We start from the raw sequence: 18,529 nt of genomic DNA, 5'->3' as shown, positions 1-18,529 counted from the left end.
TAACATGTAGGCTGACCTATGGTGGTAACATGTAGGCCAACCTATGGAGGTAACATGTAGGCCGTCCTATGGTGGTAATGTGTAGGCCGTCCTATGGTGGTAACATGTAGGCTGACCTATAATGGTAACATGTAGGCCGTCCTATGGTGGTAACGTGTAGGCCAACCTATGGTGGTAACATGTAGGCCAACCTATGGGGGTAACATGTAGGCCGTCCTATGGTGGTAACATGTAGGCCGTCCTATGGTGGTAACATGTAGGCCAACCTATGGTGGTAACATGTAGGCCGTCCTATGGTGGTAACATGTAGGCCGTCCTATGGTGGTAACATGTAGGCCAACCTATGGTGGTAAGGTGCAGGCCAACCTATGGTGGTAACATGTAGGCCAACCTATGGTGGTAAGGTGCAGGCCAACCTATGGTGGTAACATGTAGGCCAACCTATGGGGGTAACATGTAGGTAGAAACAGGGGACACAGGTAGACATGAGCAAACCTCGAGCATTTGGTCACCAGTGGCTGAAGAAGTTGGATGCAGCATAACGGAGTCCATGTTTTCTTGGCAGCCTTAGGGCCGCATCCATCTTCTTCAGCCCTCGGTAATAAAATGCTGCATGCTCAGACGGACCTGGGTGTGCTCAAGGCTCGCTTATCTCTAACCCTGAGTCATCAAGGAACAGATAAAGCTCTTGGAGAAGCCAAACGTCTCACAGTCAGTATGGTGGACGTACACCACAGGGACCACGATAAAGGGAGGAAGTCATACATTGTCATTGACGTGCTGAGGGAAACCTGTAGGGATCATCAAGGACGATGAAGGCGTGTCATTAGGTGTAGTAGGGAGTAGTGGAGTCCATGGTCTGGAGCCATAGAAATGCAGCCTTCTCATTGGCTCCCGTCCAGGTTTCCCACATCAGGCATCGGGTAAGTATATTCTGTAATAACTCTTTATAACATCCACTTTTTTGGGTCTCTTGTACCAATGACAGAACCTCACCCATCTCTGACCACAACGGGCTGTGACCTCACTGGATGACAGACAATCGGTCACGGCAGGTGAGGTTGCTGGCCGCCTCCCGTGTGGTGAAATACGATCAATGACCACATCCTGACAGATGAGATACAATTACTGACTGCGTCCCCACAGATGAGATACGATCACTGACCGCATCCCGACAGGTGAGATATGATTACTGACTGCGTCCTGACAGGTGAGATTTGATTACTGACTGCGTCCTGACAGGTGAGATATGATTACTGACCGCATCCCGACAGGTGAGATATGATTACTGACCGCATCCCGACAGGTGAGATATGATTACTGACCGCATCCTGACAGGTGAGATATGATTACTGACCGCATCCCGACAGGTGAGATATGATTACTGACCATGTCCCGACAGGTGAGATATGATTACTGACCGCATCCCGACAGGTGAGATATGATTACTGACCGCATCCCGACAGGTGAGATATGATTACTGACCGCATCCCGACAGGTGAGACATGATTACTGACCGCGTCCTGACAGGTGAGATATGATTACTGACCGCATCCCGACAGGTGAGATATGATTACTGACCCATCCCAACAGGTGAGATATGATTACTGACCGCATCCCGACAGGTGAGATATGATTACTGACCGCATCCCGACAGGTGAGATATGATTACTGACCCATCCCAACAGGTGAGATATGATTACTGACCATGTCCCGACAGGTGAGATATGATTACTGACCGCATCCTGACAGGTGAGATATGATTACTGACCATGTCCCGACAGGTGAGATATGATTACTGACCATGTCCCCACAGCTGCTTCTGTGGAGGCTTCATTTCCACATTAATCCTTTATGGCATTCAGGATTACAGGGAACCTGTCAGCAGTCAGAGCCCACCCTACCCAGAATACAGTGTGGGATAGTTACCCCCTCCTGGCGGTCCCGCTCCGGATGCATCCCACTCATCTCTGGGTTTTGTGGGAGGAGTTGTACTTTGACGCTGATTATCTGTGAGTTTGGGGGCTTTCCCTTTAAGGCATCAGCTTTATGGTAAAACCTCTGACGCCTGATGGTCACACATTACCAGATACAATATTATTAACCCTATAAATCCATTGTCTGTGAATTATTACACACAGCGTATTCGCTCTTCCTCTCCTTTTGTTTTTTATTTTTTTTACAAAAAATTATCTTTACATAAATTCTCAGACACAATTTTTATGCTCAGTTGAGCAGGATATAATTGAAAAAAATGAGAAGATACATCACTGGCATCACTTAAAGGGGTACTCTAAACAAAAGAAAAAATATCAACTAGTGCCAGTAAGTGCCAGAGATTTGTAAATTAAAAAATCTCCAGTCTTCCAGTACTTATCAGCTGCTGTATGTCCTGCAGGAAGTGGTGTATTCTCTCCAGTCTGACACAGTGCTCTCTGCTGCCACCTCTGTCCATGTCAGGAACTGTCCAGAGCAGGAGAGGTTTTCTATGGGGATTTGCTGCTGCTCTGGACAGTTCCTGACATGGACAGAGGTGGCAGCAGAGAGCACTGTGTCAGACTGGAGAGAATACACCACTTTCTGCAGGACATACGGCGGCTGATAAGTACTGGAAGACTGAAGATTTTAAAATAGAATTTACAAATCTGTACAACTTTCTGGATCTGGTTGATTTTAAAATTTTTCCTTAAATACCCCTTTAAGTCCTGAGTTAATTGTGTTTCAAAAATTAAAAATCAAATGTTTGTATTGTATGGCGGCCATCCCCCCTGCTGCTGGTCCTCACTGCTGTACACTTCCTGGTGATGTCACTACACAAGGATATGGCTGCTCAGTCATTACCAAAATCCAAAGGAAAATTGGACGACCAGAGTCTAATTATGCTGCTAATCGCTTCCTCCACCACGATATTAGGGTACACAGCGGGGTAATGGGTGCACTGGGTTTGTAAGGTGCCATGTGAGCAAAAAGGAAAGAAACAGCAGCAACACAGCAAGTAATGGGTTACATCATACAGCAGCAGCCCTGGTCTAAGCAGCCAACTGCTGACAATGATAGTGATGATGACGATAACAAGCTAAAGGGATGAGGACGCACATTACAGGATTCAGCAATCCCGCTGCGGTCGCCCTCTGAATCCTTTACTACATCAGACACACCAAGTCCTCCAGGGGAGGAGCGGCCATAGACGTCTTCTGCTGTGGTGGATTAGGGAATTTTAGGCAATCATTTAATTTAAATCCCTACTATACGTCTGACCTACAGTAAGTTTCATAAAATTATACTATAAAGTCACTAATATAAAACTATGCACCAGAAAATGTCCGCCAATCACTTGTCCGAACACGGTTTTTCCCCCTTGTGAATCTTTACGTGTCTATTCAGGGTGCACTTCTGGCCGAAGGTCTTCCCACACTCGGAGCACAGATACGGCTTCTCCCCCGTGTGGATCCTCTGGTGCAGAATGAGATTCTGATGGATGCTAAAACTCTTCCCACACTCTGAACACGAGTACGGCCTTTCCCCTGTGTGAACCCTTTGGTGGATCACGAAATCGGACTTTCGGGTAAAACACTTTCCACATTCTGAACAAAAGCAGAGTTTCTCCCCGGTGTGAATTCTCTGGTGTAGGACAAGATTTTGGTGGATGGTAAATCGTTTTCCACATTCAGAGCAGGGGTAGGGCTTCTCTCCAGTGTGAACCCGCTGATGGACAACAAAGTCGGCCTTACGGGTGAAACATTTACCACATTCTGGGCATGCAAATGGCTTTTCTCCTGAGTGGATCTTCAGATGTTTCACCAGCTGAGACTTGTTGGTATAACTCTTATCGCATACAGTACAAGGATACGGCTTCTCTCCCGTATGGAGTCTTTGATGGAAAACAAGACTGGAGTGAGTGTTAAAACTGTTTCCACATTCCGAACAGGAAAATGGCTTCTCCCCTGTGTGAATTCTCTGATGGGTCACAAGATGTCCTTTCTGGGAAAACTTTTTCCCACAATCAGAACACGAGAAAGGCTTCTCCCCTGTGTGCATCCGCTGATGTGCTATGAGTGGTGCCTTCTGAGAAAACCGCCTGTCGCATACAGAGCAGGAAAATGGCTTTTCCCCTGTATGGACTCTCTGATGTTTGCTATAGACCGATTTGTGGGTGAAACATTTCCCACATTCTGCACAGGAATATGGCTTTTCTCCGGTATGGCCTCTCATGTGCAGGATAAGACTAGTCTGGGTATTAAAACACTTCTCACAGTGGGAACATGAGTAGGGCTTCTCTCCAGTGTGGATTCTCTGGTGGGTAATAAGGTTAGATCTCTGGGAGAAACATTTTCCACACTCGGGACAGGAGACGGGTTTCTCTCCGGTGTGGACGCGTTCGTGTATGATTAGCTGCGCCCGCTGGTTGAAGCCTTTCTCACAGTAAGAACAGGGATAGGGCTTCTCCCCGGTGTGCGTCCTCTGATGCGCCTCACACTGTTCCTGACGTAGGAAACATCTCCCGCAGAACGAGCAGGAGAACCTCTTGTCGTCCGTGTGGTACTTCTCATGGACGACTAGTCTCGCCTTCTGAGAAAACCGCTTTCCACAATAGAAACAAGCGTATGGCTTGTCGCCGGTGTGGGACCTCTCGTGGATCGAGACGTGGGACTTCTGAGAGAAACTTTTGTTACAATATGAACATGTATATGGTTTCTCGCCAGTGTGGACCTTCTGATGCGCCGTGCGCTGTTCTAGACGTGAGAAACACTTCCCGCAGTAGGAGCAGGAGAACGGTTTCACACCGCTGTGCATTTTCTGGTGTCGACTAAGATGAGACTTACAACTAAATTGTTTTTTACACACAGAACAGGAAAACAATTTTGCTTCCGATTCGTTTGCGTTCCCATCTTCGCTTTGCGACCATTCTTCGTTCGGCTGGAAGTCTGGACATTCATTGGACCAATCACTGTCTGTAGTGTTGTCATCCTCACCGGACGCCGACTCCTCTTTGATACAAACCAGCGCATAGTGCGAGACATTCTCCTCATCACATGACAACGATTCCTCCTTAATGTGAACGGATCTGTGACCTATGGAGTCGTCTAACAGGGTTCCTGCATCACATGAGGCCGGTTCAGTAATATGGGGAAATTCCATATGGTCATCAGAGTCTTCATCAGTTGTGTCCGTCTCGTCTTTACCTTCAAAGGTAATAGCTAAAGGAGAGTCAGTGTCACTATCTCTGTTACTCCTGTCTGGTTCCTCTTTGATCTCAGTAGACGGACATTGCGGTGTAGGATCTGCGGCTGTGAGGGTGGTCTTGAGATCTTGTTCTTCTTTGATCTCAGTAGACGGACATTGTGGTGCAGGATCTGTGGCTCTGCTGGGGGTCCTGAGTTCTTGTTCCTTTTTGATACAAGTTGTTGAGTTCTCCATATGACTTTCGGGGGCTGTGATGTGCCTTTCATCACAGGATTCCTCCTTAATGTGAGAAGGAGACTCTGAAGCCTTGGGGCCTTGGAGGGCTGTTCCATCGGAAGGGACTGGTTCCTCCTTAATATGAGGAGACTCTGAAGCCTTGGGGCCTTGGAGGGCTGTTCCATCGGAAGGGACTGTTTCCTCCTTAATGTGAGCAGACTCTGAAGCCTTGGGGCCTTGGAGGGCTGTTCCATCGGAAGGGACTGTTTCCTCCTTAATGTGAGCAGACTCTGAAGCCTTGGGGCCTTGGAGGGCTGTTCCATCGGAAGGGACTGGTTCCTCCTTAATGTGAGCAGACTCTGAAGCCTTGGGGCCTTGGAGGGCTGTTCCATCGGAAGGGACTGGTTCTGCCTTAATTGGATGAGACTGATTTACTTGTATATGATCTGCGGGTGCGTTAGTATTGGGGGCATTGGCATTTATTTTATCACACATTAATGGCTCCTCCTTATTATCACCCCAAGTCCCGTCATGTCCCGGATGCGGTCCGTCCAGCTTTGACCCTTTCATTGGTTTCTTATCCCTGTGATCTTCATTCTTAATCTCCATAGGAATAATAGGAGTCCAGTCCTTGGCCAATCGTGTTCTTGATCTAGGAAAGAGAAAAAAATGAAAATAAATATAAAAATAAAAAGGTTCTCTGGGACTCGGGCAGCATCCAACTTCTCCAGATGCTGGGAGTCCAATGCTGCTCATCCAGGTCGTTTGGTCAGTTCAGTCATCACTAGTGTTGAGTCCACCTGTCACACTGTTTGGGTTCCGTAGCGTTCTCTGAACCTAAACATTCGCCAGTTGGATGCCTCCCAAGGGAGTCCTGAAAAATCATGGATACAGCCATAGGCGTAGGTCCTAGGGAGCCATCAAATTCAGGTCTACAGAACATTGCAGAACCCAAACAGTCATAGGTCCACTCAGCAATGTGATCTCACAGGCAGATGGAAGGACCCCGCTCCCCACCTCCAGGACCAACACCTCCCAGATATAAGGGGGTCCTCACAGGCAGATGGAAGGACCCCGCTCCCCACCTCCAGGACCAACACCTCCCAGATATAAGGGGGTCCTCACAGGCAGATGGAAGGACCCCGCTCCCCACCTTCAGGGCCGGCACCTCCCAGATATAAGGGGGTCCTCACAGGCAGATGGAAGGACCCCGCTCCCCACCTTCAGCACCTCCCAGATATAAGGGGGGATCCTCACAGGTGGATAGACCCCGCTCCCCACCTCCAGGACCAGCACCTCCCAGATATAAGGGGGTCCTCACAGGCAGATGGAAGGACCCCGCTCCCCACCTTCAGGGCCGGCACCTCCCAGATATAAGGGGGTCCTCACAGGCAGATGGAAGGACCCCGCTCCCCACCTCCAGGACCAGCACCTCCCAGATATAAGGGGGTCCTCACAGGCTGATGGAAGGACCCCGCTCCTCACCTCCAGGACCAGCACCTCCCAGATATAAGGGGGTCCTCACAGGCAGATGGAAGGACCCCGCTCCCCACCTCCAGGACCAGCACCTCCCAGATATAAGGGGGTCCTCATAGGGTAGATGAAAGGACCCCGCTCCCCACCTCCAGGACCAGCACCTCCCAGATATAAGGGGGTCCTCACAGGCAGATGGAAGGACCCCGCTTCCCACCTACAGGACCAGCACCTCCCAGATATAAGGGGGTCCTCACAGGCAGATGGAAGGACCCCGCTTCCCACCTCCAGGACCAGCACCTCCCAGATATAAGGGGGTCCTCACAGGCTGATGCAAACAACCTCCAACTCCAGACTACACGGATTATGGGGCGCAGGTCCAACTTGAGATCGAGGCACAGTGAGTAATAAAATATATTTTATTGTGGAGACTCAACGCGTTTCGGAACCGCACCGGTTCCTTTCTCAAGAGTCATGATCATGACTCTTGAGAAAGGAACCGGTGCGGTTCCGAAACGCGTTGAGTCTCCACAATAAAATATATTTTTATTACTCACTGTGCCTCGATCTCAAGTTGGACCTGCGCCCCATAATCCGTGTAGTCTGGAGTTGGAGGTTGTTTGTATCTTTGTTTCCTTTTGGATATCGGGAGTGGCTGCGGTCCTTGATATATACGCTGCAGAGTGTTGTGCCTCCCTTTGCACAACCACATCAGGTGAGGGTTGCCGTGCACCCCTATCCCTTTTTCACCTTGCCCTTCTGATCCTCGCCATGGAGCGCTGTCGCCCTTTTTTTTTCACACAGGCTGATGGAAGGACCCCGCTCCCCACCTCCAGGGCCGGCACCTCCCAGATATAAGGGGGTCCTCACAGGCAGATGGAAGGACCCCGCTCCCCACCTACAGGGCCAGGACCTTACAGATATAAGGGGGTCCTCACAGGTGGGAGTGTGAGGGGGGGCAGCAGGCAGTGTGAGGGGGCAGCGGGCAGTGTGAGGGGGGGCAGCGGGCAGTGTGAAGGGGGGCAGCGGGCAGTGTGAAGGGGGGAAGCAGGGGTCAGTGTGAGGGGGACAGCGGGCAGTGTGTGAGGGGGAAGCAGGGGGTAGCGGGCCGTGTGTGAGGGGGACAGCGGGCAGTGTGTGGGGGGGAAGCAGGGGGCAGTGTGTGAGGGGGCAGCGGGCAGTGTGTGAGGGGGCAGCGGGCAGTGTGTGGGGGGGAAGCAGCGGACAGTGTGTGAGGGGGACAGCGGGCAGTGTGGGGGGGGGAAGCAGGGGGCAGTGTGTGTGGGGGAAGCAGGGGGCAGCGGGCATTGTGTGAGGGGGGGCAGCGGGCAGTGTGTGAGCGGGCAGTGTGTGGGGGGGAAGCAGGGGGCAGGGGGCAGTGTGTGTGGGGGAAGCAGGGGGCAGCGGGCAGTGTGTGGGGGGGGGGCAGGGGGCAGTGTGTGAGGGGGGCAGGGGGCAGTGTGTGAGGGGGCAGCGGGCAGTGTGTGAGCGGGCAGTGTGTGGGGGGGAAGCAGGGGGCATCGGGCAGTGGGGGGGGGGAAGCAGCGGACAGTGTGTGAGGGGGACAGCGGGCAGTGTGGGGGGGGGAAGCAGGGGGCAGTGGGCAGTGTGTGTGGGGGAAGCAGGGGGCAGCGGGCATTGTGTGAGGGGGGGCAGCGGGCAGTGTGTGAGCGGGCAGTGTGTGGGGGGGAAGCAGGGGGCAGCGGGCAGTGTGTGTGGGGGAAGCAGGGGGCAGCAGGCATTGTGTGAGGGGGGGGCAGCGGGCAGTGTGTGAGCGGGCAGTGTGTGGGGGGGAAGCAGGGGGCAGCGGGCAGTGGGGGGGGGGAAGCAGAGGGCAGCGGGCAGTGTGTGGGGGGGGAAGCAGGGGGCAGTGTGTGAGGGGGGCAGGGGGCAGTGTGTGAGGGGGGCAGCGGGCAGTGTGTGAGGGGGGCAGCGGGCAGTGTGTGAGGGGGACAGCGGGCAGTGTGGAGGGGAAGCAGAGGGCAGCGGGCAGTGTGTGAGGGGGGCAGCGGGCAGTGTGTGAGGAGGAAGCAGAGGGCAGCGGGCAGTGTGTGTGGGGGAAGCAGGGGGCAGTGTGAGGGGGGCAGCGGGCAGTGTGTGAGGGGGCAGCGGGCAGTGTGTGGGGGGAAGCAGGGGCAGCGGGCAGTGTGAGGACAGCAGGCAGTGTGTGAGGGGGAAGCAGAGGGCAGCGGGCAGTGTGTGGGGGGGAAGCAGGGGGCAGTATGAGGGGGGCAGCGGGCACTGTGTGAGGGGGCAGCGGGCACTGTGTGGGGGGGAAGCAGGGGGCAGCGAGCAGTGTGTGAGGGGGACAGCGGGCAGTGTGTGAGGGGGACAGCGGGCAGTGTGTGAGGCGGCAGCGGGCAGTGTGTGAGGGGGCAGCGGGCAGTGTAAGGGGGGCAGCGGACAGTGTGAGGGGGGGCAGTGGGCAGTGTGAGGGGGCAGCGGGCAGTGTGTGAGGGGGCAGCGGGCAGTGTGTGGGGGGGAAGCAGGGGGCAGCGGGCAGTGTGTGGGGGGGAAGCAGAGGGCAGCGGGCAGTGTGTGAGGGAAGCAGGGGGCAGCGGGCAGTGTGTGGGGGGGAAGCAGGGGGCAGTGTGTGAGGGGGCAGCGGACAGTGTGTGAGGGGGCAGCGGGCAGTGTGTGGGGGGGAAGCAGGGGGCAGTGTGTGAGGGGGACAGCGGGCAGTGTGTGAGGGGGACAGCGGGCAGTGTGGGGGGGGGGAACGAAGAGGGCAGCGGGCACTGTGTGAGGGGAAGCAGGGGGCAGTGTGTGAGGGGGCAGCAGCGGGCAGTGTGTGAGGGGGGCAGCGGGCAGTGTGTGAGGGGGCAGCGGGCAGTGTGGGGGGGGAGCAGGGGGCAGTGTGTGGGGGGGGAAGCAGGGGGCAGTGTGTAAGGGGGACAGCGGGCAGTGTGTGAGGGGGACAGCGGGCAGTGTGTGGGGGGGAAGCAGGGGGCAGTGTGTGAGGGGGGGCAGCGGGCAGTGTGTGAGGGGGCAGTGTGTGAGGGGGCAGCGGGCAGTGTGTGAGGGGGACAGCGGGCAGTGTGAGGGGGACAGCGGGCAGTGAGAGAGGGCAGCGGGCAGTGTGAGGGAGCAGCGGGCAGTGTGAGGGGGGACAGCGGGCAGTGTGAGGGGGGACAGCGGGCAGTGTGAGGGGGGACAGCGGGCAGTGTGGGGGGGGCAGCGGGCAGTGTGAGGGGGACAGCGGGCAGTGTGAGGGGGGGCAGCGTGAGGGGGGGCAGCGGGCAGTGTGAGGGGGGCAGCGGGCAGTGTGAGGGGGGACAGCGGGCAGTGTGAGGGGGCAGCGGGCAGTGTGAGGGGGGCAGCGGGTAGTGTGGGGGGGCAGCGGGCAGTGTGGGGGGGCAGCGGGCAGTGTGAGGGGGGCAGCGGGCAGTGTGAGGGGGGCAGCGGGCAGTGTGAGGGGGGGGCAGCGGGCAGTGTGAGGGGGCAGCGGGCAGTGTGAGGGGGGCAGCGGGCAGTGTGAGGGGGGCAGCGGGCAGTGTGAGGGGGGGCAGCGGGCAGTGTGAGGGGGGGGCAGCGGAGCAGTGTGAGGGGGCAGCGGGCAGTGGTGTGAGGGGGCAGCGGGCAGTGTTGGGGGGCAGCGGGCAGTGTGAGGGGGGGCAGCGGGCAGTGTGAGGGGGGCAGCGGGCAGTGTGAGGGGGGGCAGCGGGCAGTGTGAGGGGGGGCAGCGGGCAGTGTGAGGGGGGGGCAGCGGCCAGTGTGAGGGGGGAAGCGGGCAGTGTGAGGGGGGAAGCGGGCAGTGGGAGGGGGGCAGCGGGCAGTGTGAGGGGGGGGGCAGCGGGCAGTGTGAGGGGGGCAGCGGGCAGTGTGAGGGGGGCAGCGGGCAGTGTGAGGGGGGCAGCGGGCAGTGTGAGGGGGGGGGCAGCGGGCAGTGTGAGGGGGCAGCGGGCAGTGTGAGGGGGGGGGCAGCGGGCAGTGTGAGGGGGGCAGCGGGCAGTGTGAGGGGGGCAGCGGGCAGTGTGAGGGGGGCAGCGGGCAGTGTGAGGGGGGGGGCAAGCGGGCAGTGTGAGGGGGGCAAGCGGGGCAGTGTGTGAGGGGGCAAGCGGGCAGTGTGGGGGGGCAGCGGGCAGTGTGAGGGGGGCAGCGGGCAGTGTGAGGGGGGCAGCGGGCAGTGTGAGGGGGGCCAGCGGGCAGTGTGAGGGGGGGCAGCGGGCAGTGTGAGGGGGGGCAGCGGGCAGTGTGAGGGGGGGCAGCGGGCAGTGTGAGGGGGGAAGCGGGCAGTGTGAGGGGGGAAGCGGGCAGTGTGAGGGGGGCAGCGGGCAGTGTGAGGGGGGCAGCGGGCAGTGTGAGGGGGGCAGCGGGCAGTGTGAGGGGGGCAGCGGGCAGTGTGAGGGGGGCAGCGGGTAGTGTGAGGGGGGGGCAGCGGGCAGTGTGAGGGGGGCAGCGGGCAGTGTGAGGGGGGGGCAGCGGGCAGTGTGAGGGGGGGCAGCGGGCAGTGTGAGGGGGGGGGGGGCAGCGGGCAGTGTGAGGGGGGCAGCGGGCAGTGTGGGGGGGCAGCGGGCAGTGTGAGGGGGGCAGCGGGCAGTGTGAGGGGGGAGGAGTAGATAGCACCCCCTGCCTCATGCTGTATAATCTCCCCTCATTGATACAGGTAATAATAGATTGTAATGCAGAATTAAACAATTTTGTCTGTATAATTCCCAGCATGCTCCGGCTCAGTATCCGCCGCGAAACTACAACTCCCAGCATGCCCTAGCTCTTCAGCTGCTGCGGAACTACAACTCCAAGCATTCCCTGCCGGCTCCTGTCAGTCGTGTGTTGCCCCGAGTTGTAGTTGTGCAGCAGCTGCCCATCCCCCGGGGTCAGGTGTCACTAGGGGCAGAGTATATATATATACACAGCGAGCAGTGGGCGGGGCCTGGGAGGACAGACACTCACCAACCTGCCACACATGAAAGGGAAGCCGCAAACCGGAAGCGCTCTCCTGCTTCTCATTCACTTCCGCTTCGTGCGTTTCACCTGCGGGTCACACAGCTTCCGCCTTCCAGGCGACGTGATCCTCTCTAAACAAGCTTTATTGTACTCCTCAGGGGACACAAGGGACGTTGCAGTAATCAGCTGTTAGAAAACTACAACTCCCAGCGTGTCTTTAGAGCTGTGGAGTCTCAGGGCTTGCTGGGGGATGTAGTTTTGCAGCAGTTGGTGAAGCTGAGTGACATTATATGAGTGTTAGGCCGCTGGAGTCACATTTAATGGCGGTGATTGGGGTCCCGCTGTAATCCAGCAGGTTTGGAATAGTTGTGACATCATCGGAGTGACGTCACCATCTTACCATTGTGGCCAGGCCTACAGGAAATGGTATATTCTCTCCATTCTCCCAGTACTTATCAGCTGCTGTATGTCCTGCAGGAAGTGGTGTATTCTCTCCAGTCTCCCAGTACTTATCAGCTGCTGTATGTCCTGCAGGAAGTGGTGTATTCTCTCCAGTCTTCCAGTACTTATCAGCTGCTGTATGTCCTGCAGGAAGTGGTGTATTCTCTCCAGTCTGACACAGTGCTCTCTGCTGCCACCTCTGTCCATGTCAGGAACTGTCCAGAGCAGCAGCAAATCCCCATAGAAAACCTCTCCTGCTCTGGACAGTTCCTGACATGGACAGAGGTGGCAGCAGAGAGCACTGTGTCAGACTGGAGAGAATATACAACTTCCTGCAGGACGTACAGCAGCTGATAAGTACTGGGAGACAGGTGATTTTTTAAGGAGAAGTAAATTACAAATCTATATAACTTTGTGGCACCAGTTAATGTGAAATCATTTTTTTTTCTCTCTGGAGCACCCCTTTAAATCCAAGACAGCAGTTACACAGTAAAGCCGCCTATAAATGAATGACGCCTCCGGATTATAGGGGCAGTTTGTTATTGATTTTGTTGCAGATTTTCACTGCACGTCCCGCAGTCCATGGCAGCGCTGCTTGTGGCTGTTATTATATACAGGACGGATGGATTTCTGAGCAGTAGATTAGGGGATGGGCAGGGGAGATGCTCTGCAGGTTTGTGTGGAGCTGTGTCTGCAGCACAGTCCGCCGTGCATGCAGCCTATGGCCGCCTTCACTTATTAACCCTTTTAGTTATAAATTTGTTGAAATTCTTACATTACGTTTTGTTGTTTTGTTATATTAATATAATGTTCCGTTTTTTATTTTAGTTTTTTTATCCTGATTTGTATAAAATGGCTTTTTACAAAAACGGCTGCAAATAACGGGAAAAAAAAACAGCGAGTGAGCGGTGTCTGCAGCTGATCTCTAATGCCAGTGACGACCCCCATCATGTCTGGACAGCTGCAGGTAAAGCCTTGTCCGGGCCTGATAGGAATTTGATAGGAATTTTAGTTTTCTACCTCATACTCCTATCCTCATACAGGATACGTGTACGCTCTGCTGTACGGACACTCAGGGATGGGGGGCAGGAGATTCCCCATGGCTGCTGTATGGACACTCGGGGATGATGGCCAGAGATTCCCCATGGCTGCTGTATGGACACTCAGGGATGAGGGCCGGAGATTCCCCATGGCTGTCCTCAGGTGCCTGTAGTCTCCTCATACAGGATACGTGTACGCTCTGCTGTACGGACACTCAGGGATGGAGGGCCGGAGATTCCCCATGGCTGCTGTATGGACACTCAGGGATGAGGGCCGGAGATTCCCCATGGCTGTCCTCAGGTGCCTGTAGTCTCCTCATACAGGATACGTGTACGCTCTGCTGTATGGACACTCAGGGATGGGGGGCAGATTTCCCATGGCTGTCCTCAGGTGCCTGTAGTCTCCTCATACAGGATACGTGTACGCTCTGCTGTACGGACACTCAGGGATGGAGGGCCGGAGATTCCCCATGGCTGTCCTCAGGTGCCTGTAGTCTCCTCATACAGGATACGTGTACGCTCTGCTGTATGGACACTCAGGGATGGGGGGCAGATTCCCCATGGCTGTCCTCAGGTGCCTGTAGTCTCCTCATACAGGATACGTGTACGCTCTGCTGTATGGACACTCAGGGATGGGGGGCAGGGGATTAGACTCGGTTAGGGTAATGTATGGAGGCTGTACTGTTACTTTTATATGGTCACAGTTATTTTTTTTCCTTTCATCACTTTAGGTCTCATTCAGTCATAATGATTAGAGATGAGCGAATCTACAGTATAAACAAAGCAAAGTGATTGGTTAGCGCGGCCATTGGCTCATCAGGCGGCTGCCTCTAAACTCCGTGCTGCTCCAGGTGCTGGAAAAAGCTGGATCCAGTCCTGGGAAACTTCTCCAGGATCCAGTTTTTCCCGGCATCGTGAAGGAGCGGCAACCGACTGATGAGCCGAAGGCCGAGCTAACAAAACGCTTCGCTTTGTTTATACTGTAGATTCGCTCATCTCTAATAATAAGCACCAGACCGGGGCGGCATTACAGCTGCGGATGTCAAGCCTTGGGCGGAGTTCACACACAGCATCTGTACATCCTATAAATATATGGCGTATTAGACAGAAATGTTTAGGCTTTACCCGTCACCCGTCTGGTCGTCTGTACTGACCAGACCTAGGCCTACACCAGTACTGACCAGACCTAGGCCTACACCAGTACTGACCAGACGTAGGCCCTGCACAAGTACTGACCAGACGTAGGCCCTGTACAAGTACTGACCAGACGTAGGCACGCACCAGTACTGACCAGAGGTAGGCCCGCACCAGTACTGACCAGATGTAATCCTGCACCGGTACTGACCAGACGTAGGCCCACACCAGTACTGACCAGATGTAATCCCGCACCGGTACTTACCACATGTAGGCCTACACCAATATTGACCAGACATAGGCCCACACCAGTATTGACTAGATGTAGGCCGGCACCAGTTTGTGCGACTTTTGAAAAAATTGCAAATGATAAATTAGTCTCTAATTCCAGATTACGCAAATTTTTGGGTGATAAAAAATATTCACCAAGTTGAATACTGGTTTATAAATAGAACTTAGGGCAAAAATGGGTGAAAAATCCAATTATTCATCTAAAAATAGGCGCAAACCCTTGATGAATTTCCCCCAAAGTTTTCGTCCCCAGCATGGACGCTCCCAGACTGAGAGTATATAAAACACCACCAACATTCATTTCTAAACATCCCTGAAGAAGACGTCTATGCACTTTGAAAGTTTACATGGTAAAACACTATCCGATGCTGTATACAGTATGTGTCCATGCATGGTGGAGATGAGACTGCCTCCAGCCTTACTGGCCACTTACTCCCTACTGGCTGAGTTTATGAGGGACGCACATGGGATGGATGAAACCGAAAGGACAAGACCTTCTCTCTAGGGATCTCTCCGGGATCTGTTGGGTGATCTGATGTAGATCTGCTGTGCCTATATAACACTAAATGCAGCAACTATGCCACATTGTGCTGCAACCTCCCGGTCTCCAACCCACACTTGCTCCTCATTCCCCGCTGGCTGTTGGAGCTACTACACACACTGGCAGCGATCAGGTAAGAGTGTGGGCCGTGGGGAGCGGTGTAGCCTGGACAATCTTCAGATTATCTGGGTAGTCCATAGGAGATAGCGGTCTGCCGCAGATGCTGTTATTACACGGAGCGACGGCCAGCTGACTGTCGCCATTGTTATCTTAGGTCATGTTTTAAATCAACATGGCCCAGACTTACCGAAGGGTGTAAAATATCCACTGGTTAAAACTGGCAACAGCAGCCAATCACAGCTCAGCTTTCATTTTACCATAGCTGAGAGCTGAGCTGTGATTGGTTGCTGGGGGCGGTTTACACCAGTCTATATATTACACCCTTTGATAAGTCTCCCTCATACTAGCAAGTATAAAATCAGCTGATCCCAACCCCCCTCCCCCCCTCCTCCTGCTGATGACTATTGCCCAATATTAATATTATCAACTGGATTTTTATGTCATCACAACAAGATGTAAAACAAACAGCCACAAAATTGTATAAAAAAAAATTACACGAAACAGTCGTAGGTGTCTTACACAGATAGATTCCATCATATTACAGATAGCGTTATGGTGAATGACTGATGACGTTCGGCAGCAACGTTTCCACAGGCATTCTCTCTAAGGGAAGGAATACTGCGGCAACGTTATCTGTGCATCCTCATGTGCTCGGCCAGAGCGGCGTCTTCTCTGAATTGTTCCCCGCACACAGGAAACGGCTGCGTTTCCTGATATCCTTCTGTCTGAGCCTGGTGACCGATCTGCTCTCCACCTTCCGGACACAACTTCTCCTGGACGTGAACTTGTTGATGTTTATCGAGGTTGGAGCTTAAGCAGAACGATTTCCCGCAATCTGAACAGGAATATGGCTTCTCCCCAGAGTGCAATCTCTGATGTGAGACCAGAGTCCACTTCTTATCAAAGTGCTTCCCACACTCCCGACACTTGAAGGGGCTCTGTCCTGCGTGGGCCGTCTGGTGAACCAGGAGATCTTTGTACTGCTTGAAGCATTGGTTGCACTCAGAACAGGAATAGGTATTATCTGCTTTGTGAAACCTTTCATGTCGGAGAAACTGTGCCTTCTGTGAGAAGGACTTCCCGCACTGGAGACAAGAGAAGGGCTTCTCCGATGAATGGTTGGCTTGGTGTCGGATGAGCTGGGTGTAGTGAACGAACAGCTCTCCGCACTGGGAACAGGAGTACGGCTTCTCTCCGGTGTGGACTCGTTGATGTTTGATCAGATTGGAGCTGGTGCTGAAATACTTCCCGCACTGAGAACAGTGGAACGGCTTCTCGCCGGTGTGGATTCTCTGGTGGATGGTAAGAGTCGTCTTCCTGTTAAAGCTTTTGCCACACTCTGAACACACGTATGGCTTCTCCCCTGTGTGGCTCATCAGGTGGATAGCCAGGTGCACATACTGGTTGAAGCATTTGCCGCACTCGGAACACGTGAAGGGTTTCTCTCCCGTGTGAGTCCTTTCATGGATTAGACGCTGAGACTGGTAAGAAAAACACTTGCCGCAATGAGAACACACGTGGGTCTTCTTCCCCCTGTGAAGTGCCAGATGTTCCTCAAAGTCTGACTTACTGGTAAAACACATCTCACACTCGAGGCACTTAAAGGTGACGTCCGTAGGCTGAGTGGTGTTGTCACCATTTTGACTATGATCCATGTTATTTTTTGGTAAGGCAATGCCTCGGTTCACGGGAGTCGTGTGAACATCCGAGAAATCCCCTTCATCGCATGAGTCCGTCTCCTCATCATCGAAACCAGAAGTGATTTTCTGTGTATGAATTTCTGTGTCCTGGAGAAGTCCTCCCACAAGGGGTTCTGGATCTTCCTTAATATGAGCGGATGGATAGTGTTCAGTGACCTTTGACTGCTGCATTATATGACAGGAGAATGGATCCTCCTTCACGATGTGTAGTGTATGAGCCATCAGGGTATAAGTGTTGGGGTCGTGGACGTTTCTTTCATTAGAAGATGCTGACTCCTCCTTTATATTTTGTGTATGATCTGCAGGTGTATATAGGGTCAGGTCTATGGCGCTTCCTTCATCCCGTAACATTGGCTCCTCCTTAACATGAGGAGATGGATACGGTGATGTATGATCTGCAGGGGCGTATGTATGAACAGGGGGGTACTGGGTATAAATGATGGGGTCTGGAAGGTTTTGGCCATCAGGCGGTTCCTCCTTTATACGTGGACGCTGTTCTGTGGGTTTATTATGGTCATGATACGTGATATTCCTTCTATCACCAGAGTCTGGTTCCATCTTAACATGAGCAGCTGTATATTGTAGTGTGTGACCTGACTGTATATATAGGTCTCCTCCATCACAAGAGTCTGCTTCCTCCTTTATACATTGTATATGGCTGACATGTTGTCTGTCATACAAGTCTGGCTCTTCCTTTATATAGGGAGATGTATACATCTGTGTAGGGCCTGTGGGTGTATACCTATGTGGGTACATGACACGTTCGCCTTCATAGGGGAATGGTTCCTGCTTAATATGAGCTGACGGATAATGCTGTGTATGATACAACATGTCTGCATCACCGTGATGACCCCCACAGCAGGACGCCGGCTCCTCTTTAATAAACGTGACTTGATATTCAATGACGGAGTCCTTCAGTCTGCCTACAGGGGAAAGAACAAGGAAAATGTGATGATGATATTCTGAAATATTAAAGTATCTAAACCCCGTGTCCTACATCTACACCAATGGTGCACATCCTGCCGCCCAACAGCTGCAGCAAAACTACAATTACCATCATGCCTTGATGGCCAAGGCAAAAGGCTGCCCAGGCATAATGGGAATTGTAGCTTTGCACCAGCTGGAGGGCCGTAGGTTGTCCACCCCTGATCTATATGGTCCTGGGGGGGATTATAGGACTTTGGGGACCTGACAGTTCACACAAAGCGTCTACAGATAAACAAACCTCTACAGATATCTATATAAGCCTGGATATAATGAATTGGTCATCGTCTATTCTGACCTTATTCCAAAAGAAGTGGAGAGTGATGGCGGTGCGTGATGTACGATGGAGATGTGTGACGTATGATGGTGGTGTGTGACGTATGATGGAGATGTGTGACGTATGATGGCGGTGTGTGATGTACGATGGAGATGTGTGATATATGATGGCGGTGTGTGATGTACGATGGCGGTGTGTGATGTGCGATGGAGATGTATGACGTATGATGGCAGTGTGTGAC

The 18,529-nt window shown here is 53.7% G+C and overlaps 2 protein-coding genes across 3 annotated transcripts in view; both read right to left on the bottom strand.

The window, feature by feature from the left end:
- Positions 1-2,586: 2,586 nt before the first annotated feature.
- On the bottom strand, positions 2,587-11,862 carry LOC138798970 (zinc finger protein 271-like). Of its 2 annotated transcripts, none has more exons than XM_069979613.1 (2): positions 11,771-11,862; positions 2,587-6,052 (listed from the first exon to the last, which is right to left on the bottom strand). In XM_069979613.1, the coding sequence occupies exons 1-2, from the start codon at positions 11,821-11,823 to the stop codon at positions 3,331-3,333; spliced, it is 2,775 nt and encodes a 924-aa protein (XP_069835714.1). In that variant the 5' UTR covers positions 11,824-11,862; the 3' UTR covers positions 2,587-3,330. The 2 variants fall into 2 exon arrangements, with proteins under 2 accessions (XP_069835714.1, XP_069835715.1); XM_069979614.1 differs by having other exon boundaries at positions 11,767-11,825.
- A 3,883-nt stretch (positions 11,863-15,745) lies between these two features.
- The window catches only part of LOC138799096 (zinc finger protein 208-like), a 40,066-nt gene continuing 37,282 nt past the window's right edge, over positions 15,746-18,529 (bottom strand). Inside the window, exon 22 of the mRNA XM_069979871.1 lies at positions 15,746-17,950. Coding sequence (XP_069835972.1) covers positions 15,957-17,950 — 1,994 coding nt within the window. The 3' untranslated portion in view covers positions 15,746-15,956. The remainder of the gene's footprint in view (positions 17,951-18,529) is intronic.

Source organism: Dendropsophus ebraccatus, chromosome 8 (assembly GCF_027789765.1).
Source record: "Dendropsophus ebraccatus isolate aDenEbr1 chromosome 8, aDenEbr1.pat, whole genome shotgun sequence".
In the NCBI taxonomy this organism is placed as follows: domain Eukaryota; kingdom Metazoa; phylum Chordata; class Amphibia; order Anura; family Hylidae; genus Dendropsophus; species Dendropsophus ebraccatus.
The sequence above is the reverse complement of the archived record's forward strand: the minus strand, read 5'-3'. Positions and strand labels throughout refer to the sequence as shown.

What these genes read in the sequence shown, in the direction of transcription:
- LOC138798970 (XM_069979613.1), bottom strand. Translation starts at nt 11,823, where the DNA reads ATGAGAAGCAGGAGAGCGCTTCCGGTTTGCGGCTTCCCTTTCATGTGT. An exon ending in TTCCCTTTCATGTGTGGCAG is followed by an intron (nt 6,053 to 11,770) that starts GTTGGTGAGTGT and finishes TCTCTTTCCTAG; the next exon opens with ATCAAGAACACGATTGGCCA.